Source organism: Panthera tigris, chromosome D2, assembly GCF_018350195.1.
Source record: "Panthera tigris isolate Pti1 chromosome D2, P.tigris_Pti1_mat1.1, whole genome shotgun sequence".
NCBI lineage: Eukaryota > Metazoa > Chordata > Mammalia > Carnivora > Felidae > Panthera > Panthera tigris.
Genome location: NC_056670.1, coordinates 31,483,135 through 31,505,152, shown reverse-complemented (window position 1 = coordinate 31,505,152; position 22,018 = coordinate 31,483,135). Strand labels below are relative to the sequence as shown.

Here is a 22,018-nt window from a genome sequence, read left to right as displayed (position 1 = left end):
CTTCATAGTTATGCAACATGGCAGCCTTGTTTTTGTTTTTTGTTTTTCAAAGGTTTGTTTATTTTTGAGAGCGAGCGAGTGAGCACGAGTCGGGGAGGGGCAGAGAGAGAGAGGGAAACAGAATCCGAAGCAGGCTCCAGGCCCTGAGCTGTCAACACAGAGCCCAATGTGAGGCTCGAACTCATGAACCATGAAGTCCGAAGTCCGACCCTTAACTGACTGAGCCACCCAGGGGCCCCACGGCATCCCTGTTTATACAGTCCATGGAAAACCTAAGTGCTAAGGAGATCGGTCTAGGGCTTATGTTACTGCAGGCAGAAAACTGATTCGGCAAGAAGGCAGGGCTGGAAGGTGGGTGGATGCAGCAGGGCAGGGTGTGATGAGAAGACAAGGCCTCTCCAAGCCGTCAGGAGACCCAGAGGCAAATCCCACGGCCCTCAGCCCGGCCGGGTGGCCACTGTTGATCAGATTAACAACCCCTTCCCTTGTTTACCAAAGATGTAGCCACCCCTGTGTGCCCCGCACTGTGCTGGTGGCTTGGTGTATAAGAGAGAAAAGACAGGGTGCCTGATGCCCTCTGGGAACACGTGGCCTGGCACGATCCTATAGCTCGAGCACAGTGGACACGAGATGTGGCGGGAGGACAGAAAGAGGGGCCGGACGGCTTCCCACAGGAGGCCCTCTCAGACTGTAGCCTGAAAGACTGGGGGAAGTGTGCCAGACAGATGGGGGAGGAGGGGCTGCTGGTGGAAAGACGGCACTCCAAGAGGAGGGAACAGCATGTGCAAAGGCATGGAGGGATGCTTCCTCGCCACTCACGAAGTTCCTTTGTTGGAACGGACTTCCTGGGCATTGACAGGAATCTGCTGAACTGAGACAAAACCATTCAATCCAAACACGCTGGGAGAGGCAGGAATGTAACCAGGGCACGCCACGCCCTCCCCCCTTTCAGGGTGCTCAGGGAGTGGCCCCATCCGCCACCATTCTGAATTTGCCAAGCCCATGGGAGGCGAGGCCCAGCTGAGGAAGAAAGAGTATCTTTCTTGTTGTGTATCTAACCTAAACTCCCTGCCCTCAACCATCTCCCTGCATGCTGCAGTTACCTGGGGGCTCAAGGGGGGCTCAGCACCCTGGCAGCAGTAACACCGAAAGTCATCCTTGGCACTGGTCAGGTAACCCAAGTAGCAACACGGAACCCCTGCGGAGCACCAGGTAACTGCCAAGTGACCAAAAGCGCTCACACGTGGCCTGCACGGACCCCAGGCCCTTTGCTCTTGACGCAGCCTGTAAGAGCAAGGCAGCGCTGATGTGCTTCCGTTTTACAGATACGGAGCCGGAGACCCACAGAGGGGATCAACCTGCACAGAGGCGCCTACCTGGCGAGTGGCAGATCTCCTCTTGCAGGCAGGGCAGGGGTGGGGTGGGGGCATATTTCGCCACTCTAGCTGCGGCCGCCTGCCTCGCAGACGTCCCCGGGATTGAGGCATGTCACCGGGCCGCCCCAGTGGCCGGCGTGGGCAGCCCATGCGTCTTCCCGGCAGTGAGCAGGGACCAGCTCGTGGAAGTTGAGGTGCCATCAGGGAGGCATCGGCTCTCTGCCCCAGCCCTTAAACACGGGTGACCTGCCCAAGCCAGCAAACGACGGGGTTTGATTCCTCTCCCCTCTGCGGTTCACTCTCTTCTCCTTAAACCCCAACGGTCCATTCCCCAGGGCATTTCCACACGGCTGTGGCTCTGAGCAGAGTTAAAAGGAAACATTTTCAGAGAAGAGCCGTCACTTCTGTCAGCCACCCGAAATGGATGGCCACGGTCCGCTGAGGAGCACGGACCATGGTACAGAGGACATAATAGGTGGGAAGAGCCGGGCAGGCTTCCAGCTTCTCTCCTGGCTGTGCAAACTCGGGCAGCGCCCCGCGCCCCGGGTTGAGGGGAGGTGGGGTCCCAAACCCAGACCGGGCACGGAGCCTGGCCCCGCGGTGCCAGCTAGGTGTGGGGGAGCCGCTCTGGCCTGGGTGCGGGGCACTCGATCCGCTCGTGATGGAGATGAGAAACTCATTTTCATCCGTCCCCACTCCGGCCCAGTTTGCGAACCCCAGGAAAAGGGGAGAGCCGCTCTGCAAACGCAATTTAAAAACCCACCGGAGCCAGCTGGCCAGATGTGAGGCCCATTTTACGACGGGGAACGCTTCCCCCCTCCTCCGCTACGCCGAGAGGCTCCGTGCTAAGCGTCTCTTCTGGAAGAATTTAATTCTGGGCTCCGAGTCCAGGTAAAGAGGTTTCTTCGGGCAGGGAGGCCCCGAAATGAGCCCGTTTATCTCTGGCAGGCCCTGGTTAAGCTGCTTCTCTCCTGAATGCGATTTGGGCACTTTGAAATAAGTGCAGCAAATTAGTCACGAGCTGCGGCAGACTAACTCGGTGCCCGGCCGCCCGGCGGCTCCCAGGCAGCTTCGGGCAGCCCCCACCTCAAGAGCGCGGCGGCAGAGGCAGCTGGCTCCTGCGGGGCGAGAAAAAGCGATTCAGGCCCGGGGGTGGCAGCTCGAGGCAGCAAAGCGTTACCTGGATCACAGGGGCATGAAATTAGCAGCAGCGAGCAGGCTGGAGCCAAGAATAGTTTGCTGCAAACTTGCTGCCTTCGGATGGCCGAGCTCTATGGCCTGGGATGCTGCGGGGAGGCGCCATCGCCCTGGCATCGGCCACGAAGCGAGCCGAGGGCAGGTGTCCCCAAGGGCTGCAGCTGGCCTCCTGCCTCTGGGTTCTGTGGGGGCACTGGCCCAGGAAAGCTAACGGGGGCGCGGAGGGGCGGGGGGGGGGGGGGCAGCTGGGCAATGCCAGTTTCAGGGCCCAGAGAGGTGAGGGACCCAGGAGCCCGGATCCATCAAGGCCTGATGGGGTATCCAGGGGCCCAAGGGCAGAACAAAGCTGGGTCAGAATCGGACAGGTAAGGCCCGGAAAGATGTTGGCCAGACAGACCCAGCCACTCAAAGGACAGGCGCTCCCACCAGACCTGTGTACTTGGTTCCCACATCAGCCCACCGAGGCTCGGCCTCATGGATCACCTCCAGGCCCCGGTTCCTTGGGGCCACTGTAAATCTTGCTCTTTAATACCCTGGAGGCCCTCCCCAGTCCGCGATCCTTTTTTACACCTCCTCTGGAATCCCTGCCAGGGGATAAGCAGAGTGGCTGAGATTTTCGGGAATGAGCCTCCCTGCCTCCCCCACCTCTGTTGTAGAGCACACCTTCTTCCCATGGCCTAAGCTGACTTCTAGGAAATTTGCACCATGAACACTTGCCTTCCCTGCCTGCATTTTCCATCTCTCCTTCACTGCTGGCTTTCCTTCTCATCTAGCTAAGGAAAACAACCTGTCTGATCTCATTGCCTCCAGCCCCAGGTCCCTCCTCCCTTTTGCCACAAACTCCTTAGAAAGGCAGCCTATGCCCTCAATGCTTACCCTTACCCCTCCCAGACTGCTCTGGGGAAAGACTCCTCCAAAGGGGCCTCTTTGCAGCCCACCCATAACCAAGGCGTGGTCAGGCTCCTTATACCATGGGCCACCCCGGCTATAATGGGTTGAATAGTGCCCATGTCTAGCCAGAACCTCAGAATGTGACCTGACTTGGAAAATAGAGTCTTAGTGGATACAATTAGTTACGATGGGGTCACACGGGACCAGGGTGAGCCCTAAATGCGATGACTGGTGTCCACATAAGCAGGAGAGGGCATTGGATGCCGAGACACAGCCACATGAACAGAGCAGAGACCGGAATCGCACGGCCACAAGCCAGGGAGTGCCAAGGAGCCCCCAGGACCTGGAAGAGGCAAGCGAGATTCTTCCTAGAGTCTTTGGGGGCAAGCATGGCCCTGCTGGCCTCTTTGTTTGGGGCTTCTGGACGCCAGAACTGTGAGAAGCAAATCCTGTGCCCACATCTGAGCTCCTGGTCACGGCAGGCACAGGAGACGGCCACACCTTCCCTCCAGCGCTCTGCACTTGAACTCCCGGGCCACCCCTCCTCCTCCTCTTTCGAGGCAGCTCAGTCCACCTCTGCTCTCTGCCACCAGAGGTGCCTCCCGAGCCGCACGTTGAGTTTCCTCTGTCCCACACTCCTGCCTTGGGCCGCTCTTGTCTCCCGGCTTCGATGAGTCCCAAGCCCTGTGCCTACATCCATCCGTCTCTGCCTCCAGAACAATTTTCACCGCAATTCAACAATTTTCAAATCCCGCCTGGGTGGCCTGCTGAGCCCCGGCTCCAAGCTCTCAAATCACAGGCCTTCAGGCACACCTTCAAGAGGACCCCAAGCCACCTCTCCCGAGGCTCCATTTCTCGGTGGCCCTCCTCAAAGTTTCTCTGCTTTCCTTCACCACCCCAGGTCGATCACTTGTCCCTAGATCCCACATCCCTAGCAAAGGTCAGTGGCTTGCACTCCCACCCGCACCCCCGGACTCCCCTCTGCCACCCAGGGCTCCAGGCCCTCCCCCACGCTTCCACCACACCCCCTTGCTCAAGCTTCTCCCTGGGCCTGGCCACCCTCTGCCTCCCCAACTCCAGAGTGACTCTGGCCCTTGTCTGCCTTGCAGGGCTCGGCTACCTCCCCGCTCCTCTATGGAGCCTTGGCCCCCCAACCCTCCTCAGGCTCCTCAGCACACAGGCCCCTCTCCTTGGCCCCCTTCCAGGACACCCTGGGGGCTCCAGTTTGGTTAAATGACGGGGCATGTGAGGTGAGGGAGGCAGGGAGGGGAGACTACGGATGGTCTCAGGTAGCAGGCTGAAGAGGGGTGTTTGTCTCAGAAGGAACTAGGGAGCCATGGAAGAAGGCTTCTGCACAGCACTGATAAGATCCGTGCTGCGCACAACAGGGGTCACCCGGCAGGTGAGGTGGACTGAACTCAGGGGGAGCAGCAGGTAACAATGGCTATGTGTTTATCCATTCACTTCTTCATTCAGGAAACAGCGAAGGCAGATAGAGCCCATTCACTCATTTGACAGTAACGACTGAGCACCTTATGTGTGCCAAAATGTGCTAGAGGCTGAGGATGCCATGAGGTTCTAGTGGGGGAGGCAAGAAAACGCGTAAACAGCAAATTAAGGGGTGGGGATGGGGGAGACTGTAAGTTATATTAAGTGCAATAAACAGAAAAACCAAGTAAGGGGCTATAATAGAGCCTCGTGGGGGTGCTGATGTTGGCGAGGGTGGTGAGAGACGACCTCTTGAGGGGCGTGATGTTTGGACCCGAGGACAAGCTACGCGAGGGGTGAGGGGACAAGCATTCTGGACAGAGGGAACAGCATCTGGTTGGCCTCAAGGCAGGAGTGAGTTTGGTGCGTTGAAGCAACTGACAAAGCAAGCTGATCCTGGATTACAGGGAGTAAGGGAGAGAAGGGGGAGACCGAGCTGGAGGCAGGGGCGGGGCGGGGCGAACAGGCAGAGATTGGAGTTTGGATCTTATGCTAAGTGCAGCAGGAAGCCACCGCAGGATCCTAACCAGCTGGGAAACCTGGTCCTGGCACACATTCCCAGAGCCCTCCCCGCACTCTGCTGTCCCGAATGCTTACAGCATCCCTCTGAGGGAAGATTCATATTGCAAATGAGGAAACTGAGGCTCAGAGAGGTCAGGCACTCGCCCAAAGTCACACAGCTCCAACCCAGCCCTCTGTCCACAGAGCTTGTGCCCTTACCTGGCGCAGTGGATGGCCTATTTTATATCTTAAAGAGACCCCCTCTGTAGCCTCCATGGCCACGGCATTGACCTTAGAGGGCCAGCAGCCAGCAAGGCTGAGGCAGGGGAGCTGGCCACGGAGGAGAGAACCGGAGGCACTTGAGACGTTTCGGAGGGTGGAATGAGCAAAACTCGCTGACAGACCGGGTACGTGAAGACAGAACGAAACAAAGGGGAACCCGGAAGTTTCAGGCTTGGCCAACTCGTTGTTAAGTAGAGCATACGGCGGGTCGGGCAGCGGAGACTGTCTGCTCCGGTGTCACCCGAGTGTGCCGGTCAAACAATGACCCTGCCGTGAGTCCAAACCCCGAGTGCGGGATCACAGCGCACAATCCTGAGACGAGGGCCCTTCTCCTGGTCCCTCTCCTCGCTGGCCCAGCACCAGCTGGGCCCTCCGCAAACCCTTAGAGATGAGGTCATCATTCTGCACGTATTGGTTGAGCTCAGTAGACATCCTAGGCACGCGGGACTCGGCCCAAGTTCCCGCTTTCATGGAACTGACTGCCGGGTCAAGGAGAGTTGGCAAAATGCATGCACAAATAAATAGATGATACGTCAGACAGCGGTCAGCGTTCCAAACAGAACCCAGGCCAGGGTAGGTGCCTCTATAACAGATCTCAGAACACTAGTGGGGAAAGACCTGTAAGGGAGCGCCTAGTCCAGGGCTCAGCAATCGGCTGTCCCCAAATCTATCCGTCTCCATTTTTGTAAATACTAGAAACCAGTCAGGCCCATTTGTTTATGGATTATCTGTGGTACAGGGCAGAGTAGCTTACAAAAGAGATCACGTGACCCACAAAGCCTCCACTATGTACCATCTGGCCGTTTGCAGAAAAAGCTGGCCAACATCCACCTCGGTTCTTTTTTTATTTTTATTTTTTTAAATTTTTATTTATTTATTTTTTTAATGTTTATTTTCTGAGAGAGAGAAAGACAGTGCGAGCAGGGGAGGGACAAAGAGGGGGAGACACAGAATCCGTAGCAGACTCCAGGCTCTGAGCTGTCGGCACAGAGCCCGACGTGGGGCTCGAACTCACAAACCTTGACATCGTGACCTGAGCCCAAGTCAGACACTCAACCAACTGAGGCACCCAGGTGCCCCCCCACCTGGTTTCTTAAGTAAGGAAACAGAGCCCTAAGTCACCCAGCAAATTTGAAACAGCGTAAGAAACCAAACAGCTTTCCTCGACCTCAGGTCTTTCTACCGCTGGAGGGGAGCATTACTTCTGTCAAGCCTTCTACCCCACCCCTCCACCAAAGCTCTCCCAAGCTCTCCAACAAGGCAAGCTGGCCTCTGATTTTCATCCTGTCTGTTCGCCTACCCGCCCTTCAGGCTGAAACCTCAGGAGGCAGAGAAAGGACTCAGAACCAGATAGAGGGAAGGGCCAGAGACACAGTGAGCCTCGTCAATCCACGTGCAAGCGATCCTGACCTCTGAGGGGTGAGAGCTGACTCGGGGCTCGGTCACTGCTGATGTTCCGGCTGGCCTGTCCTTCCTCTTCTGCAGCCTGACCACGTGGCCAGGGCAAGGAGGAAGAGGAGGAGGAGGAGGAGGGGGAGGAGGAGGAGGCCTTCCAAGAAGACACCCCATCTACCCACACAGCCCTCTTCTCATCAGGCCCCTTCTGCAGTCCCCCGAGGGCCGACATGCCTCAGTGTCCCAGGACTGACAGAGGGGCAGAGGGGCCAGGCATACGGCATGTGGGGGTGCTCTAGCTGTTCTCTATAGAAGGAAATCCAGGACAACCACCGGGAAGAGGAAGAAGAGGGAGCCCTGAGTAGACCCAGCCAGCACCTGACATGTGTGCAGGGAGATGGAAACCACGGCCGCTCAGGCCTCAGGTGTGTGCACAAACAACACACACAGAGGACCCCCCGAGAGGCCAGCCAGGACCCTCCAGCCCTCGCTGCCTCCAGAGACCCCTCCCAGATGATGATCCCTGTAACGAAGGCACCAGGCAAAGACTGTGGTCTGGCTCCGCTCTCAGGATACACACGATGATCAATCAAGTTAAGGAGACACTTGAGCACTTAAGGCCCAGGCCATGTTCTAATTTGTCGAGGAAATCGCCTCTGGATTCCAAGGACGAGTGCGGGAGGAAATAAAATCGAAGGCGGAGGGGGGGTGGGGAGCGATCGATAGCCCAGGGGGGCCAGGGAGCAAGGCGTGGGTGGGGAGCGGAGGCCGCGAGCACGCTCGGAGAAAATAAAAAGAGTATTTGAGAAGTCGAGGCCACCAAAGGCATGACTGACAGCGTTTCAAGTCGGGCTTTTTCTCTCCCTCTGCAGGACGCAGCGAGAGCTAAAAACAGAAGAAAAAGCCATCACAGGTATATTTATTGGGAATAGCATGCTGGCTGGGCCTGCAGTTAGAATCAGAGGGTGGACAAGGGAATAAAAAAAATGACTCACGTTTGGTTCTAATTTTTAAAAATGGTTTAGGGCTGCCATCCCACTAGCCAAAGCCACTGGGCGGCTGTGGGGAGGGGCCTGCCCTCTCTGCCCGATGGCCACTCACCCATGCCCTGCACAGGAAGCCCGGAGTCCGTTCCTGTCCTGCCGGAGCCCCAGACTGTCTCTGCTATCTCCCCTTCAGGAGATCAAATCCTGCCTCGATAGGCTTTTGGGGGGAAGGAAGGCGTTTCAACACCATTCTTTGGAATTTTGCTCTTAAATAGCGGATTCCCAAATGGAGTCCGTGCATTTTTTTTTTCCATTTGGAGGGATCCGAGTTGCACTAGGATTGGTCTGCAGGAACATGCCGATACGTCTACATCCTTCTGGAGGAACAGCATGTGGCATGGAGAAGTGATTCCCTGATATATCAGGGGCACCGGGCCCACCCTGGGGGGAAGGAGCCAGCAGGGCGGGATCTGGGAATCTGGGTATTTGCCAAGTGCACCAGGAAACACGATGCAGGCTCAGATACCCTTGGGATGCAATCCTGCTCTTGTCTCCACAGTCCTGTGGCATCAGCAAGTTACTTACTGCTTCCACTCTCCTCCTCTGTCCAATGAGGGCAAAATGCATTCTCATGGCTGGCTGGAGGCAAACAGGTAGAGCAGAGGTTTTCAAATTACAGGCTGCAAGCCACTGAAGAATCTGAGATCCATCTAATGGGTCACGACTACAGTTTTATTTCCTTTTATCGTCGGCTGCCTTCTCTCCTACGGATGAATCACCTGCATTCTTTTCTGGGACACTCCCCCCGCCCCCCGCCACTGTGCACCGGAGCCGATGCCCTCCGCTCATGGACCTTGCTCACCGTGCGTCCTCCTCTTCCTCAGCACCAGCCTTCCCCTCTCTCCTGGGCCACTTGCATGAGCACACAAAGTGGCTGCTCTCTCTTCTGAGTTAAAAATAAAACCAAACCAGGAAATCCATACCCTCCTTGACCACACTTCCCTGGAACTCCTGCCTCACTCCTCTAGAATGAGAGCTTTGGTGTTTTGTTTTGTTTTTTAATGTTTATTTTATTTTTGAGACAGAGAGAGACAGAGCATGAGCGGGGGAGGGGCAGAGAGAGACACAGAGTCCGAAGCAGGCTCCAGGCTCCCAGCTGTCAGCACAGAGCCCGACTCCGGGCTCGAACTCATCAACCGCGAGATCATGACCTGGGCCGAAGTCGGACGCTCAACCGACTGAGCCACCCAGGCGCCCCTAGAATGGGAGTTTTGAAAGCAAAACTCCGAGAGACAATTCTCCACGTTTGCTGTCTCCAGTGTTCCTCTTGTGTCCTCTGGCTCACAGCCTGGGGTCCAGATTCTGTCCCTCCCCCTCGGCACTGCTCCCCAAGGCCGCAGAGGACCCACGCGAGGTTAAATCCAAAGGCAGCTCTCCGTCCTCAGCCTAGGTGGCTTGTAGCCACTTACTTATAAGATCATCACTGGCTCCTCTTTGCCAACTCTGACCAGAGATTGTTCTCGAGTGGATGCTACTGTCTCTGTCACAGACACAAGTCCTGCCCAGTGAAATGTGCACTGTGGTCAAAAGCCGTCTGAAAGCACTTGCAAACGCTGGTACGGAGGACAGGGTTAGGACCATGGACGGCATGGGTTCCGGCAGCCCAGCTGGAGTCCCAGTTGTCACTTAGTTCGCGCTTAGTGAGCACAGACTCCCTTGGTTTTTTGAGCCTTGGTTTCCTGCTCTGTAAAATGGGTATAATCCCTATCCCTTGGGGCTGTAGGAAGGACCAAAAGGGACAATGAAAATAAAGCCTCTGGCACACAGCAGGGTGTTTAACAAATCCTGCGAAATTACTGAATGAACCAGGACCCTCAGCACAGTGGCTGGGCTCCTGGAGAGCGCTTCCCTCTGGGTGGTATCTCGAACACTGTGTAGATGCCGCCGGGGTCTGTGTGCACAGGGGGCCCAAAGCCGGCAGCCGAGGGGAGCTCTGACGACCTGTCCGGGAGCAAGTTCTTCCAGAGAACTCTCATCATGTAGCCTAAATCTATCCGGTGGGTGCTCTGGTGGCGGCAGAGAACAGCGCCTCCTTACCCCCCCCCCCCCCCCCGGTAACGGTTCACTGGGGTCATGTGGCTGCATATCGGCCTCACCTGGAGAACTTAACAATGCTCGTGCCCAGGCCCCTCCTTCGATTACACTAGAATCGGATGGGTGGTTGGGGCAGGCAGGTAGGCTTTAAAAGCTCGCCACGGGATTCTAGTCTATTCCACCGGGGTAGATGGAGAGACCAGAGAGCACGCTGGTTAGCAGCACAGGCCCTGCTTACCTCTGGACTGCTCCAGAACCCAGTTCTGTCACTCGCTAGCAGATGACCATGGACCAGGGAGCCTCAGTTACTCCGTTAGGAAACTGGGGAGCACAGTACCTCACTCACCAGGTTATCCTGGTAGGTCCAAAGGCGGATAGGCATGGGCTTCATAGCAGGGGTTTTATAAAGTCAGCAGGTCATTGCCAAGACCCCTCTGATAACCTGTCCTCCAGTTTACTCTTCTCCAAGCCAGTTACCCTGGTTCCTTTAACCCCACCTCTCCGGATTGAGATGTCTGTCCTTATTCATAGGAATAGCTTCCAAGTCACGCTCTGCTGCTTTCGGTGGGGGGGGGAGGGGAGTCCTGAGGGGCTGGGCCAGGGTGAGGGTGCTATAAATGAGGGGATGTCCTAGGCCCCCCACCTGCTGAACTAGACCAACCTGTGTCCCTTCCCTACGTCAGGGTCTTGCTTCATGTCCGTGGCAACGCCCGTGAAAGGACTACTTTTGTGGTGGCCACCGTGACTCCCGGATCTTCTTCTGGTCCTCTGCAGACCCGGGCCATCCCTATCTTGGATTGGGGTGATGGGGCCCCCCTCCCCAACCATACAAAAAGTAACGCAACAAATTTTTATTGTTGCTACGACGTGCTGGGCACTGTGCCGGCCGAGGGCACAGGGATGTATGGTAAGAGAGCTGCATTCACCTTCCCCAACGAGCTCACAGCTCAGTGGGGGAGGTGTGCCCATCTGTGAAGCGGGCACTCTCATCATGGATCATAACAGCCCTGCCTCGTGGAGGTGCTGCAGGGTTCAATGAGCTGAGGCCGGCAACGTGCTGAGCAGTGCCCTGCCCCCCGTCCCCCCCACCCCAGACACTCAACATAGTGAGTCGTGGGGTAAGCACCTGATGGGGGTACACTGGGCTACTGGGCTCCCTCCAGTTACGGGTTGGATGGGGCAGCAGCAGATTGCCAGGCCGGGGGCCTAGCCCTTCTGACATCAAGGCAGACTGTAGGTTGCCCCCCCCCCCAATGACCTGGCCATGTCCTGCAGTCGCCTCAGAGAGGAGCCCTGGACAGGCCGAGGCACATAAGAAGAGTGTGTGAGGAGGCGGCCACGCAGGGTTCGTGGCAGGGAACGACCAGGAGAAGGTGCAGTCCCCCTCCTCTTGGGGACAGGAAGAGGGGTGTGTCTGGCTTATCCTCCCTGGCCCAGGGGCAGCCCAGACAGTCTTGCAGGAGAGGCCAGTGGAGGCCAGGAATGCCCCTCGGGATCAGGGATGGCTTACAAACCCCAGAGCCAGGAGGGCGGGGGTGGGGAAGGGATCGAGGATGCCGACAGCTTGGAAGGTGGGTCCAGAATCCAGGGGCTGGATTCTGCTGAGGCACCTGTTCTCCAGAGTGGAAAAGGAGGCCAGACCAAGGGCAGGCTCTCCATCTGGCGGAGTCAGGGTGCGGGGTGGTCCCGTCTCCGGGAGAGTCGCCTCTACGCCACTCTCTGAGCCTGACCAAGTTTGCAATCATGCGTTCATCTAAATTCTCCGTGACATTCTCTACAGCCCTTCCTCGCTATGTGATTTGAGGCAGGTTACTGAACCTCTCTGGGCCTGGAGTTTTGTCTGAAGAAACAGAATTAATGAGAGGCGAGTTGAACACCCCTGCTAGCTCAGGGGGCCCAGAGTCGGGCTCAGAAGACAGAAGACAGAAGACGGTGGCCACCGTGGTGCCCTGCGGCACAACCTTTTCAGAGAAATTCTTCCTTGTTTATGCTGTAATTTTCTGGGCTCTGGGCTCTGGGCCCAAAGGCCTGTGGTGGGTTTATTCAAAGTTCCTATTCCGGGGACTAGAGACAAGGGGGCGGGTGAGCAGGACGCTTTCTAAATCATCCCCCAAACTGTTCTAGGCAGAAGGGAATGAGCCTGGGACGGGAGGTGACCTTGAAAGTGACATAAACTGGAGGGGAGGGGCTCTGTACAAACAATCCTACTAAGCCAAACTCCCCATCCAATGGTATCCATCCCTGGGAAATATTAAAAGGAAAGTACAGAAAAAACCCGACATCCAGACCCGCAGCTTATGGAGTTGCACGTGGTGGCTGGAGACAGACCCATCTGACTCTCCCCCTCCTTTGCCCAAAGTGGCCCTCAGGTGACAGAGCCGGCCAGCCCCTTCTTGCAGGGAAATCGGGAAGAGGGCGGGAAAGAACTGGGGCGGTGGGTGGCAGGAACGAGGAATTAGGCAAAGAAAAACAGCCTGCAAAATGCAGAGACGCCCCAGCATGCTCGCTTCCCAAACCCGGCCCATGAATCGAGGGGTGACAGGTCTCTCATCTGTGATGCCAAGAGCCAGGAGCTCCGGGCAGCCACAGGTACTACATCTGCACCTGCCAGCGCTTGGAAAGAGGCAATAAAGCATCGTAGCAGGGCCTGGAATGCTAAGTGCCTGCAGCTGGGAAGGGACCGCCTTACAGCGAGAGCAGTTCGCGGCACACGTCCACTGCGCGAGGCCCCTCTCCCAGACACCGGCCTGTGCTTCCTCTCCTGCCCCGGGCAGCCTGCTCCCGGGGGGGGGGGGGGGGGGGGGGGGGGGCGCCGAGGAGGTGGACAGAACAGGTGCACGCTCCGTCTAGCCCTGGGGGCTGCCATGGCCGGGTGCTGGCCCAGACAGACGGGGATCTTCTGGATGAAGCCCAAGTGGGCTGGGTAATTTACCGAGGCTGGCAGAAACCGGGATGCTTGAGTCACTGGTACATAAAAGCAGATCATAAAGCACCCCAGCCAAGCCAGACGTCTGGAAATACACCAGGGCCACACGCAGCTTAGAAGTGTGGGCCCCATCCCCCAAGTGATAATAACGATAATAATGTTTATACAGCAACTTAGAGGGGTAGCTTCTCCGAGCCTGTGCTCAGGGCTTTGTACGCATCTTAATTTACTTAATCCTCATAAGGACCCTAAGAAGCTGGTCATAGCAGCATCCTCCTGTCACATACCAGGGAGATGAGGCAGCACGGGGGCCAGAGAGCCAGGCACAAACAAAGGCAGGATGTGAACCCCTGCAGTCTGCTTCCAGAAGCCAGGCCCTAGGCAGTGTTTCCCAAACTCTACTGCGCCCCTCAGGAACCTGGGGGGCTTGTTAGCATGCAGCTCCTGACTCAGCTGGTCTGGGGCAGGGGCCTGCCTCACTGCCAAGCTTCCAGGTGATGCCCGATCCGGGGACCACACCTTGAGTAGGAGGCTCTAAACTACTAGACTAAAATGATGGAAAGAGCCTCACTGTCCATCAACTGATGAATGGATAAAGCAATTGTGGTTTAGATACACAATGGAATACGACGTGGCAACGAGAAAGAATGAAATAGGGCCTTTTGTGGCGACGTGGAAGGAACTGGAGGGTGTTACGCTAAGTGAAATAAGTCATACAGAGAAAGACAGATACCATATGGTTTCACTCTTATGTGGATCCTGAGAAACTGAACGGAAGACCATGGGGGAGGGGAAGGGGAAAAAAAAGGTACAGAGAGGGAGGGAGGCAAACCATAAGAGACTCTTAAAGACTGAGAACAAACTGAGGGTTTATGGGGGGATGGGAGGGGGGGTGATGGGCACGGAGGAGGGCACCTGCTGGGATGAGCACTGGGTGTTGTATGGAAACCAATCTGACAATAAATTTCATTAAAAAATAAAAAATAAATAAACTACTAGACTACTTTCCCATGACATCCCTTCACCTGTGGAAATGGGTCTACACCACACTGCTCTGGCTCTGGGGGGTGTCCACAAATTCCTCAGTCAATAGGAACAGGCATTGGCAGGGGGTCAGAATCAAGGGGCTGGGGCCAGGGGAGAGGGCATGAAGTCTTAAAATAACCCTGTCCATTCCCCACCTCAGCCTAATTTGATCAGAATCTCTGGAGTGGGGCTCAGACTGGGATTTTTTTTTTTTTAATTTTTTTAATCTTTGCTTATTTTTGAGAGAGAGACAGCACGTGAGCAGGGGAAGAGCAGAGAGAGAGGGAGACAGAATCCGAAGCAGGCTCCAGGCTCCGCGGTATCAGCACAGAGCCCGACGCGGGGCTCGAACTCACAAACCGCGAGATCATGACCTGAGCCGAAGTCAGACGCTTCAACACTGCCCCTGCCCGAGGGAAAAGTCATACCACACAGTGAAGGGCCCCAATGGTGGGAGGGGGCGTGGTGCCACTGCCGACTAAACGCAATGTCCACTCCTCACCTTGGCATTCAAGGCCTGAGCAAGGACTTCGGGGCCCGGGCAATGACCTCAAGCCTCGTTTTTCTCTTAGGTGCACCCCACATCGAGTAACGCTCGGTGCTTTACTGCCCCTCACACACCAGAACTTTCTCCCATCCTGCCTCTGCTCAGGTTTTTTTCTCCCACCTGAAAGTTCCTCTCCCTTCTTATCCGCCTGCTCTGAGTCACAGCCATCTCTCCCCTGGTGACAAGGACTTATCCTCGAGTCTTCGTTTCCCCCCATCGCCTTTAACCGTACTATCTCTCAGCTTATCCGGGCACACGGTTCTCTGGGATAATGACAATATTGAAAGGCTACATTTCCCAGCCTCCTTTGCAGCGCATGTGCTCATGTGACTCAGTTCTGACCAATGCAATGTAAGCAGAAGCAACGAGTGTGACTTCCAGGAATGTGCTTATGCCTCTCTTCCTCCTCTTGCTGTAATGGCTGGAGCTCCAACAGCCATCTTGGACTGTGAGGTGATCCCTAATATGGAAGCTATACCTGATAGTGCAACAAAATTTCTGACCCCACGGAACATCATACCAGCGTTGGGCTGGCCCCTCCAGACTTGAACACGAGAGAAAAATTACCTTCCAGCTTGTTTTAGCACCGCTTTTTTGGAACTTTCTGTAACAGCTGACCTTAATGCTATTAGAGCCACCTTTTCCAATCCCCGGAGTCACGAACTCTGGATTCTTGGGTTCACCCTGTGACACTGCACAGAATCACCGTTCGTGTCTTCTGCCCGAGTGAAACAGTAAGCAGTCTGAGGGCTGCCATTGTGTCTTATCTATTTGCATTTTCCCCACCACACGAAGCACGAGGCCTCACACACAACGCAAAGCATGTCTCGGGATTAAAGTCTTTCTACTGTACCCCACACAACTCACTGGCTTGCATCCATATTCTCAGCATCCTGGAAACCCAAGCAAAGCTGCCCTTCGCCCCAACCAGGCTGCTTGCTCCCACGGCCCCCACCCGCTCCCGGGATGAACACTTCCTTACCAAGATGTCCGAACCCGTGGCTTCCTCCCCTGCGGTTGGGCTGGAGCAGTTGCGGAGTTTGAATAGCCAGTACTCCTTGGCAGTGACAAAGAAGTTCCACGGCAGTAGGCCACCAATGCCCAAGCTGAAGAAGATGATGTAGGTACCGTTGAAGCGGTCCTTGGGCCTCTGCAGGCCGGGCGGCGGGCGGTCTAGCAGCTTCCCAAGGAGCGCTTCCTGGTCAGCTCGGAGATTGCTGCCTGCAGGTCTGTAGGTGGCGTTTGCACTGTGGTGAAAGTCATCCTCTGAGATCATGGCCACTATTGGAGGAGAGGGAAACGGAGACAGGGCAGGTGATCAGAAGCTTAGCCTGGGCACAGCTAGGGACGCACCCGTCCTACAAGCTGACCACGCCCCCACCCTGGGTCACCAAAGCACGGTTACAGAGCTTCACGTTTAAGGAGCAGCGAGAAAGACAAGATATCGGAACTGTAAGTGACCAAAGGATCACCCCCCGCCCCCCGACTCCCACGCAGGCCAAAACAGGTAGCAAATAAGTCACAGGCCGGACCGGAGTACGACAATGTGTCACAGCCGGCCTGTGGCAATGGATCCGGAAGGGCAAACCTGGTCTCAAGGCACTCAAATTTCTATGTAGCCATAAAAAAAAAAAAGGAATTAGGACCCTTGGTGAGCATAGAATGTTCTCTAAACTCTTTTCAACTTTATGTGAGAAAAGAGACAGGGATGTGCACAGAATATGTCACTATTTGTGCCAGAAAGCAGGGCTGGGCGGCGTGGGGAGGAGAATATATACACGTACGTATGTACGTCCTCTGGAAGGACACACAAGAAATTTCTTTTTTTTTTTTTTTAATTTTTTTTTTAATGTTTATTTATTTTTGAGACAGAGAGAGACAGAGCATGAACAGGGGAGGGTCAGAGAGAGAGGGAGACACAGAATCTGAAGCAGGCTCCAGGCTCTGAGCTGTCAGCACAGAGCCCGACGCGGGGCTCGAACTCATGGACCGTGAGATCATGACCTGAGCCAAAATCGGACGCTTAACCAACTGAGCCACCCAGGCGCCCCCACAAGAAATTTCAAAGAGTGGCTACGTCTGAGGACGGAGGCTGGGGGCGATGGGGAGGGAGGGATCTTCACTGCGTACTCTTGTGTGCCTTTGGAATTTCGAACGACATGAATGTATTATGTGTTCAGAAATAAAACTATAAATAGAAGCAAAGACATTCAAAGTAAATAGCATTAAAAAAACAACCACCGGGGCGCCTGGGTGGCGCAGTCGGTTAAGCGTCCGACTTCAGCCAGGTCACGATCTCGCGGTCCGTGAGTTCGAGCCCCGCGTCAGGCTCTGGACTGATGGCTCAGAGCCTGGAGCCTGTTTCCAATTCTGTGTCTCCCTCTCTCTCTGCCCCTCCCCAGTTCATGCTCTGTCTCTCTCTGTCCCAAAAATAAAATAAAAAATGTTGAAAAAAACAAACAAAAAAACAAACAAACAAACAAAAAAAAAAACAACCACCACCAAAAATCCATGGTGTCTAAGAGATCTAACAGTCCACTCGCTCATTTAATTTGTGGGAGCCAGAGGTCCGAAGAGTGGAAGGTCACACACCAGGTCCACGGCCAAGGCTGGGTTGGCAGTTCCTGCCCCGGCCCCCACCTCTGTCCCTCACATCCCACCAGGAGACGGCCACTCCCAATCTGCGATAGCACCTAAGACTAACCGAAATTTCTGCTAGGAACCATCGCCGACATGACCTTGGGCAAGTGGCCATGCTTCGGAGCCTCGATTTCCCCGTCTGCAAACCGAGGGAGGCCTTCTTATGATGGTTATACAACCGCAGCTGGCTGTCAGTGCCTGGACCGTGGGAGCAGCTCTTACACAAACGTCAGCGTCTTCCCCGCCACCGTGGGCTTGTCACCTGGCTGGCTGGCTGCTGGATTCGGCTGAAAAGTCGTATGCCCGCTTCTATGCTCTATATAGCACCTAGGACATGGCAGCAGCTTGATAAATGGCAGTACTTCCAAAGAGCTGACGATGGGACACTGTAGTGTCTCCCGTAGCAGCTCCCCTCCCCCTCCGTCACCCAATACATCAAGAAATCAACGCAGCGCAGCTCGGCTCCCATTAAGAGGCTGAGCCTTAAGTCACAGCATCAAGCCAGGCGGAGTAGAGCCTTTCTTCCCTGGGGACAGGGGAACACCCTGTCCCGCAGGCACAGAGCCTTCTCTGCTATTTCAGGAGGGCCACACAACATTCCTTGGAAGTCAGGACAGGAATTATTGCCTCCTTTTTTCAGGGGCGAAGAACGGGGCCTTGATTTGTCCCACATTCGAGCAGTAAGAATCGCCAAGAGTTAACACGCAACCCGGTACTCATGCAATGCCGGTCAAAGGCCCGCACTTGAGCCTGACAACAGCCCAGCGTGACAGGCACTACGCTGAGACTCATTTCGCAGAGGAAGAGAGAGGCTCGGAAAGGTTCAGTCATGTGCCCGAGGTCACACAGCCCCCCAAATGGCAAGAGAGAGGTCGCACAGCCAAGCAGACTGAGGCCCGGGCGGGAGAGGAGGCTGGCTGGCAGTGTGAACCCACGTCTGCTGGCTCCAAGTCCAGATCTCCTTCTAGAAGGCCTCACGGCCAGGGAGCTGTGAGCAGAGGCAAAGGGGGTGCAGGGCACCCTCAGCGATGTTTGCTGAATGAATGGATTTTGCGTGGCCAGGATATTCTCTCCTACTGGGGTAGGAGCTTGTACCCCGGAGCGGCAGGCAAGAGGTGGCCACATACCTAAGCCTCCAAGCCAGCAAGTCTGTTTTCGACTCCCCTGGTTGAGCGGAGCCCTCCCTAGCCTTGATCCACAGGGAGCCCAGCACTAACAAACTAACCAGGGTGGGCACACAGGCATGTGCAGACACATACAAATTTCTATATTAGTGTGGAAAAATGTAAAAATGATGACCCGTGTAGGACAACAGACATAAGGGCAAGCGGTTCCTTCCAGATGCTCCAGGTACAGGGGCGGGTGCGGGGGCCAACGGTGGGGTCACTCCAGCCCACTCTCATCTCCAGGCATTTATTTGTCCGGGACCATTCAGCCTTGACTGAGCTTCTGAAGAAGGAGCCAGAAATTTTCTCTGACCTGGGTCACAGGCCAGGGCACTGGAGTGAGCAAAGTCTTATTACGGTTCATAAAAGCTAGCTGCTGGCTTTTGGATTAAAAAGAAAAAAAAGAAACCGAAGGAAGAGCCGTGGTATTGTCAAGCACGGGCGGGCTGTGGCCTGGCGTGTGCCCCTCAGGCACCTGCAGGAGCAGGCCGGGCTTGGCCCTGCTCCCTTCCTGGGGGATGTGGGGGTAGGGGCAGCGCCTGCACCAAGAAGCAGAAGTGGGTGGTGCCTGGGGCCGCTGCAGGCCACCATCTGGAACTGGCTGCCGGTTCCGACCCGGTTTCTGACTGTGGCTAAGTCAATCTCCCCATCGGGCCTCGATTTCCCCGCCTGTGAAACGGGGGGGGGGGCAGGGGAGCTGGTGCTAACCTATGGGAAAACATTGCTGGGGAACACAGGGCGCCGCCCAGAGGCCGTGGCAGACTGGGCTTTGGGGTTGTGGACACCTCCAGCCTCAGACTCCCCAGTTGGAACTGAGCGTCAGCCACCTTGTGGATACTTTGGGCTGATGTGTCCACACCCGGGCCCCCCAGGTGGTGAGGTCCGGTCTCAGGAAATCCACGAGGAGGACAAAGAGGAGGGGAGAGAATGGGGCGCGGGGAGAGAAAGAGGATAGCGACCCGGAAAGGGGGAAATTGAGGGCGAGGGGAGCAAGAAGGAAGAGAAGGGACGATGGGGTGGGAGACAGCGACAGGCGCCCAAGAGGAGGGGCCGGCGCTGGGACGGAGGCCCTGAGGTCTCTCCCGTGGAGCAGTCCCCGAGAGGGCTCGTGCGGGGAGGCCGCCGAAGCGCGAGCCCCAGGGGACCGCGCTGAAGAGCTGGTCGGGTGCCAGGCCCGCGCCCGACCTCCGGCCCGCACTTACTGTCGCCGCCGCGCCGCCGCCGCCGCTGCCTCCCCGGCCGCCGCGGCCACTGCGACTAGGGGCTCGGCGGGGCCGCAGGCCGAGCTCCGCCTCCCGGCCCCGCCCCGGCCCGCTGACGCCGGCGCTTCCCGGTTTGCAAACCCTCTTCTCCCTTTGTCCTGGGCCGGCCCCCGCGCGCCGGCGCCGGGCTGCGGCTACGCGCCCATTGCACGGGCGGGCAAAGCGAGGCGCCGGCCGCCCGGTGCACCGCCGGTGCTGGCCCCGGAGCTCGCGGGGGCCCTGCGCGCTCCTTCCCCGCCCCCCCCCCCCCCCGCGGGAGCCGGACCCGGGGACCCGATCGTCTCCAAAGCCTGCACCCCGGGACCCAGAAGAGCTCCACCTTGCCCCCAGACTCCCGCAGAGGGCGCCCCCTCTAACTGCAGCGCCTCACTCCTCCCTGATCCCTCTGCTGGCCCAGCCACCCAGCTTTTGCGCGTGGTGTCGGGCCTTCTGTATGCCAGGCCAGCGCCATGGCGCTTTGCCTTGTCACCGCCTTCCGGAGACTCCTTGTCTGGCTGAGTTAGAGGGGTGGCTGGGCTGGAGGGCACACGGTCCTCAGGATCGTCTGCCAGGCCCTCCCACCAGCCCCCAGACATTTGTGTCTGAGTGACAGGCCGAGGGGGCCACCTTTACCAGACGTACCCTCTCTGTCTGCCATGCCACTTATGTCCACTGTCTCCTAACCCCTCACATGCCTGAGGGGCAAGGAGAGCTGGGCATATGGGAAACCAAGATGGAGCCGCGGTTCTAAAGCCCCTGCGGGCCTGTGATGGATGCCCCCCAAGGCACAGGGTGGGCTCAGTGCTAGGTGCCCTTGGGGCAAGGTGAGACTCAGAACACCTGGCTTCCTTCAATAGGCCTGCGTGCCAGGCCCTGCAATGAGGACCTGTGATATCGTGATATAAGAAAAGAAAGCCACAGGTCCCAGATGGTCATTTAGACTGAGTTCCCAAACCGGAGCTTAATCCCCAAACTCAGCGCAGTTTCAATCTCCCCTCCAGAAAGGTGGCCTTAACTGGTCAGTCAGGAAATACTTCTTTCCGTCAGCCCCAATGAATCTGTCACCTAGGGTCCTCCCCATTCCCCTCCCTCAAAGAAAGATAAGGCAATCCTCATGATAAGGCTCTTGCTTTTCCCCTAGCAAACAACCTTCTCTGAAACAATCTTTATTTACTTTGTTTTGCTAATAACGTTCTCACCCCCACCCTCCGTCTATAAAAACCTTCCATTATGTACAACTATCCTGAGTGCCTCTCTCCTTGCTAGATGGATTGCTTCCCGGCCCCATGGATCATTTAATAAAGCCAATTAGATTCTCAAATTTACTTGGTTGAATTTTGTTATTTAACATAGGTCTGTCCCGGTTCCCGACGTGAGAGCTTCCGAAACTCTTGGAATTTCCTGGGTAATACGGGTGAGAGGAGCGGTTTTTGTTTATAACAAGCCCCTTTCAGTCACGCCAGGGTTTATGCTAATCAAGTGACTCCTACTGGGCCCCAAGATAGCTTCGGGATGGGGGCTGGTTGTGCCGAAGGAAGCAAGTGTGAAATTAAGAGGTTGGGACTTTGAACACCACGCCCCACCTCTGCAGAGAAGAGGGGCTGGAGATTGACTTAACCACAATGGCCGATGAGTTAATTAATCATGCCGGTATGCCTCCATAGAAACCCCTAAGTGACGGAGTTCGGAGAACTTCTGGGTTGGCGAACACATCTCCTTGCTGGAAGGGTCGTGCACCCTAACTCCATGGGGACAGAAGCTCCTTTGTTTGGGACCTTGGGCCCTGTTTATCTGCATCCTTTACGATAAGCCAGTGATAGTGTTTTCTTGAGTTCCGTAAGCCATTCTAGCAAATTCCGGAAACTGAAGGGATGGGTGTCATAGGAACCCCTGACTTTGTAGCCAACAGCCAAGTCAGACAGAAGTTTGGGTGCCCTGGGCACCCCATGCTTGCGACTGGTGTCTCAAGTGGGGACAGTCTTCCGGGACTGATGCCACCTCCAGGTAGTTCGTGTCAGAACTGAACTGAATTGCAGGACACCCCACGGTGTCTGGAGAGTTGGAGAATCGGTTTGTTGGTGGGGAACCGCCCCCCGCCCCCGCCCCCCACATTTGGTGTCAGAAGTATCGAGGGCGAGAATCGTGCAGAGGCCCAAAGGTACAAAGGGCTGGGTTCTCCTGTTGGAGGAGCTCCCACCCTCCACAGGGGAGACAGGCCAGTGAGCGCAGAGGACACTGGGAGCCCTGCAGGGACGTGCCTGG

At 56.3% G+C, this 22,018-nt stretch overlaps 1 protein-coding gene across 1 annotated transcript in view; it reads right to left on the bottom strand.

Moving 5' to 3' along the window:
* The window catches only part of SLC29A3 (solute carrier family 29 member 3), a 42,745-nt gene extending 22,956 nt beyond the window's left edge, over positions 1 to 19,789 (bottom strand). The window contains exons 1-2 of the mRNA XM_042960647.1: positions 19,718 to 19,789; positions 15,692 to 15,990 (exon numbers count right to left, since the gene is read on the bottom strand). Of these exons, the coding sequence (XP_042816581.1) occupies positions 15,692 to 15,990; position 19,718 (300 nt within the window). The 5' untranslated portion in view covers positions 19,719 to 19,789. The remainder of the gene's footprint in view (positions 1 to 15,691; positions 15,991 to 19,717) is intronic.
* Positions 19,790 to 22,018: the final 2,229 nt, after the last annotated feature.